General features: G+C 36.1%; 1 protein-coding gene across 1 annotated transcript in view; it reads left to right on the forward strand.

The window, feature by feature from the left end:
* LOC110032294 overlaps positions 1-5,288 on the forward strand; it is a 54,406-nt gene extending 49,118 nt beyond the window's left edge. Inside the window, exons 9-10 of the mRNA XM_020735874.1 lie at positions 4,086-4,256; positions 4,735-5,288. Coding sequence (XP_020591533.1) covers positions 4,086-4,256; positions 4,735-4,968 — 405 coding nt within the window. The 3' untranslated portion in view covers positions 4,969-5,288. The remainder of the gene's footprint in view (positions 1-4,085; positions 4,257-4,734) is intronic.
* Positions 5,289-6,000: the final 712 nt, after the last annotated feature.

Genomic DNA, 6,000 nt, shown 5'->3' on the forward strand with positions numbered 1-6,000 from the left:
GTTTGCTAATGGGAATGACAATGTTTGTATTTTGGTAGCTATTTAGTACATAAGAATTCTGTGCTATATCTGTAAATTTCTCTTGTTTTTATGTATATGATTACATTATCGAACATGAGCTCAAGCAATTCGACAACCTTTAGGGGGATCAAACATCGGTGGGTTTTTTGTGATTACAATCTATTATACGTTGTTTTCATAACTCAGAGAAGCGACAATGCAAGAAGAAAATTTTACAAATGTCAAAAAAATTTAACGGACAGAGATTGCAAATATTTCTTGTGGTTTGATGAACCTAGGGATACAATAGAGGAGCCAGTTGACGAAAAGATATATGCATTTGATGATACCGTGAAAAATGGTGTCAAAGAGTTGGAGTTTCTTGTGAAGACTTTACTTTTATTTGATTTTGTAATTGTAACATTGTTTTTATTGTTATTGTCGTTGTATTTGTTTTGGTGATGTTTATGTATTTTGGAGCACAAACTATAAACCATTAGGTTTTTATTCTGTAATAAAACATCTCTTTTTGCTCGATATTATATAAATTATAAATTTCAGATATTATCTATCTCAATCTCTTGTCATTATGAATTTCAACATACTTCGATGATTTCTTATGATTTGGTTAATACAAAAACAAAAAGAAAATCTTTATCCCACTAACTGAGGTCGGCTACATGAATCTTTTTTCCCCCATTGCGTTTTATAGTGTTATATTTTCATTAATTCTAATAAATTAAGATCATTTTTTATATAATATGCCCAAGTCATTCTAGGTCTACCTCTGCCTTTCTTAACACAAGTCGAATCTAAAATATCTACTCTTTTAATAGGATCATCAGATGGCCGACGTTTAATGTGACCAAACGATCTATGATGGGTCTCTTTAGTTTTGTCCGTCACTCGAGCTACACTAACCCTATCATAGATATATTCATTTCGCATTTTGTCTCTAAGTGTAAAGCCACTCATCCACCTAATCATTCTCATCTCAACAACACTTAACTTAGTTTTATGCTTCTCTTTTAAAGGTCAATATTTAGCGCCATGGAGCATTGCAAGTCTCACCACCATCTTATAAAATTTTCTTTTGAGTCTAAGCGTTACATTTCTATCACACAATAGGCCCGAAGCATTCCTCCACTTCAACCAACCAACTTGAATTCTACTAATAACATCCCCATCAATATCACCATCACTTTCAACAATAGACCCGAAATATTTTTCAAACTTCATAATTACAATGGCAAGGTCTCTCAATAGAGGAGTACTCCATTGAATTCGAACAACTTGTATTGAAGTGTGAGCTAGTGGAGTTCAATGATAAGATCATAGCTCGTTATTTTAGGGTATTTAGTCCTTCTGTTGGCAAAATGGTTCAATTACAACCCTATTGTATGTTACAGGATATCCAAACCCTAGCTCTGAAGGTGGAGAGACAACACAACAATGTCAGATCCACACCACCCTTCCAACTAGTTATAACCATCGGATCAGGCAGCAAGGTACACCCAGTGGAGCACTCTGGAAAAAACTAATCCAAATTAGAGAAAAGATGGAGCCCACAAACACTCCCAAATCCACCCGACCAGAAAGTGTTCAAGTGTCATACTTTTGGGCGCATTGCATTAGATTTTACAAATAGGCGGACGATCACATTCATGGAGCAGGAAGCGTTGGAAAATTTAAACAGTGACACGAAAGACACTAAAGAACGTGAGGATGCAAGGAGTGTGAGTTTCTAGTTGATAAGATGAGCTTGTGAGAGAAGCATCACTAGGATTACCATTGTGAGGATGTAAGGAGTGTGAATTTCTAGTTGATAAGAGAGAGATGCTAGTAATCTGATGGTTACTTCAGAATGAGCTTGTGAGAGAAGCATCACTAGGATTACCATTGATTGTTCTAGATGACAGTGAGTCCAAGGACCTAATATCAGACACATGGCATCCCTAGCTAAATGGATTTTATGATTCTGACCTACAACCTACTTCCTATGTTTCCACTATTGAGAGTGGTCCTACATATTAATAGTCTCTACAAAGATGAGAAAATTATTAGCGATTTCTAGAAGATACTTTGGAGTAAGTTTGGGATCAAGTTCTAATTTAGTTCAATAGCACACACACGGACAGAGGGCCAGATAGGAATGGTAAACCACAACTTTTGGAATCTCCTTATCTGTTTTGTTAGAAAGAACATCCGACAGTGGGATCCAGGTCCTTCCAGAGAAGAAGAAGAAGAAGAAGAAACCTCTCCCAGCCGGGAGAATGAAGTGGAAGCCTTTTGCTTTCTGTGAACCACCTCTCCTAGCCGGCGAGAATGAAGTGGAAGCCTTTTGCTTTCTGTGAACCCGACCGTGGGATCGAAGCTGAGCATCATCTCACAACTTTGCTAGAGTCTGAAACATACTTTTCTCCATCCCCTTGGCTATTCTAGCCATGTGGAACTCTTTTTATTAGTATTTTAATATTACCTTAATTAAAATTAGATTTATTTATGTAGAAGAGCTATTTATGTGCTGTTATTTTTCTACTTTTGTGGACTTTTGGCTTTACTTAAATTAATTGGAGATGTTTTCTCCTATTTTCTTCATCGGAGAGTTGTATTCTTAGATTTCTTTCAGGTGGCATGTCCGTGACCTGAGAATCGAGGTGATGATCTCTCCCAGATTTCTGAAGGCCTTCTTCACCGTCGAACTCGCTGTCTACTGCTGTTTGGCAGGAGAAAGCTGCTTTTTACAGCAGAATAACATGTTGCATTTCATTGTCAGCCTGTTGTCCTGCCACTGTTTTCTCCTGCTTGTTACCCACCCTACAACTTGTCTATCACTTTCTTATATTGTCAGACACTTTTCAGGTGTCCTAGAACGGTACATCCCCTACTGTCTAATTCAGATAGAGATCAAATTGGAACAACAATTACATCCTAAGTCAATGATGAAAGAGAGATCGATGATCAATTCAAGCACGTTTGTGGAACACGATTCTTCTATAATAATACTTCATAATCATTCAGAAGTCCTTGAAATAGGCATCCCTTATTTCAATGAAGAAAAATCACTAGAATTGCTTTTCAAGTAGTTTTTATTTATTATTTCATTTTGTACTACGCCATGTTAGAATTGCAGCATTTTACAATCTTTTTTGTTTGTTCTGATAGTCTGACATCGTGTTACTAGACTGGATGTCCTTGAACAAATATCTGAGTTCTTGGAATACTTTCAAACAAAATATGCTATAACTTTTTTACTCTCCTTGTGAGAACCTTATCCTAGAGATCAACCTGTACAAAATGTAGATCACAAAATTGCAAATCCATTTGCCGAAGAACTTGAAGAGGATGTGAATGAGCAAAAGGTAGTACTGCTATATCATAGTGCAAGATTGATTATATGGAATTGCAGTCAATCAAACGACCACCACATTTCTGTGCAGCAAGGGATGGATTCCAAGTATTCCTCAAATGCCTAGCGATCAATATTTTATTTTGTAATTTCCCTTTTGCTCTAGCACACAAAAAGGATGCGATTGAGAAATTATGGTTAGATGGATGCCTGCCGCCTTCATTCAACTATCTCAGAAGCCTGTCTTTGTGGCCAAGGTTGTTGTTAGAGGGGAGTATTGTTGTGATGCCACAACATAAAATTATAATTAATTTGGTGTCATTTGGGATCTTTTTTATTTTTTATTTTTTATTTTCTTATTTTGTTTTTTAAAAATATATTTGTTTGGTGTATTTTTCATTAGTTTCTCTTATTCATTTTAAAAAAGAAGTCTGACCTATTTTTAAAAAACTCAAAATAAATTTTAGATGTTCTTAATAGATGGATGACACAAGAATAATGATATGAGTTGTCATTTCTTACTTTCCTTTTCTTTTATTTTTTGGAGTAGTAGAACTGCTCAAAATGCTCTGACTAGGATTTGAATCCTAAAACATGATCTTCGCCGAACATTCCTTTTTTTCATTGTTCTTAATTCGTTTTTGCTCAAACCAACTTGGATAACAGTATCTAGCTTATAATATATCAAAAGGTGAGCTTAGTATACTCTGAATTATGACAAGGTCAAATTTTGCAGATAAAAAATTACTATGGAGTTTCAAGGAATCTACTAATACAGTTTAAGGATGATACGATTGACGAAACTCCGATGCTAGCTAAATTGTTAAGCAGTGAATCTGCTATAAGTTCTCAACTGGACTTGTCAATCCGTTCATTGCCAGGAGACCATGGTCTTCCACTGCAACAGGTAAAAGTTTCATAGATAATCTTAATCTGTAAGCACTATTTTTTATATGGGGCATTTACGTACATACCACACAATTCCTATGTATTTACATATCTGACACCTAAACTTTACCTTTTTGCATTTGTACCACTTAAATCACTCCTATCATATCAAAAATACCATTATTTTAACTTTTAAAAGTGAAATACACATTTTTATGCTTATGTAAGATGACACGTGAAAATTAAAGTTTAGTTGTTAGATATGTAAATATTTTTAAAAGTGAAATGCACATTTTTATGTTTATGTAAGATGACACGTGAAAATTAAAGTTTAGCTGTTAGATATGTAAATACATAAGAACTGAATGGGATGCATGTAAATCTTTCTTTTTTTATTTGGAAGATCTACATACATACCGCTCAATTTCTATGTATCCACCTATCTTTTATTTTTATTTTATATTTTATATTTTCTGGTGACTTTGTCATATTAATAGGTCCTTCCTGATGTTCCTCCTGCAATGGCTGATGTTGTAAACCGTGGAGGCGAGCTTCTGGCAAATCTAACTGCTGGGACGCCATGGGAATCGGTGGCAAAAGAAGTTAGCAATACATTGGGTCCAAATTCAAGGATCCTTCGCACTCAGATTTCAAAGGATATTGAAAATCTAGTAGATGTTATCGCATCATGGATGTCCTCAAATTCAAGCCCAAGAATGCTTAGACCGTGATCTTATATTTTGTCCTCAAACTCGGATAGGAGAATAGAAAGCAATCAGCAAATTCAAGGTACATCAAGGATTCTGATCAGCAACAAAACAGCCACTGTATACATTTCTCTGTACAAAGTCCCAAGGCTCTAGTTTACCGTAAAGTATGAAGAAATAATTGTAGATCTTAACTTCATCATCGAGATGGCCCACTGTAAAAAATGCATTTTGATTCTGATTTAGAGTATATATCATCAAGGTCTACATTTGCCTGTGCCTAGCATGGTTTACATGTTTGAGTATTTTTCAGATCTTTATCTTAGATGTAAAGTTTCATCGTAATTAAAGAATTCTGCAAAATAGGCTTCATAATGATACATGCTTGTCTGTTCAACAATAGTGTACATCAAAATTGTGTTAGCTTGAATCGCAAATACACGTGTTGATGGCGAAAGTGATGGTGTAGCTGCTGGAATTACCAAGGATGGTCCAGGACCACAAACTCAGCCGGCCAAACCCCATATCGGAAAATAGCACAGCTCAATGGATAAAAGGTAGATTATCTATTGAGGAATCCCTCTGCCAGATCCAATCAGATGAACGTAGCTCCATCAAGCCCGGATAAACCAAGGGCGTGAAAATACTTCCTTCAGTTCCGGAGCGGCTGCGTGAACCCTCAGCAAGACACCTCGCTACCTCCCAGCTTGATATAGCCGCCCGACCCAATGGCCGCCCGGCCACATCCATGCGACTCGGGGGCAATATTATAATGACTGCCTCTGCCATATCAATGGACCTTGTATAATTTTATAATGACTCATCTCTATAAATAGGTTTTTTTTTTTATGAATAATGGTTACACAATTTTACTGTTCAGCGCTAAGTCATCTCTCTCTCACCCTCTCTTTTTGATCTCGAGTGCTCTATTCTTTGGGTGTGTCTGTCGGACATGTTTGAATTCAACATCTTAAAAGTTGTAGTTAGCATAGATTCATCCCAGAGAGAAATGAATAACTAAATAATAGTAGCTAATACGGGTCGTCCACAAGTTGG

Source organism: Phalaenopsis equestris, unplaced genomic scaffold (genome assembly GCF_001263595.1).
Source record: "Phalaenopsis equestris unplaced genomic scaffold, ASM126359v1 Scaffold000910, whole genome shotgun sequence".
NCBI lineage: Eukaryota > Viridiplantae > Streptophyta > Magnoliopsida > Asparagales > Orchidaceae > Phalaenopsis > Phalaenopsis equestris.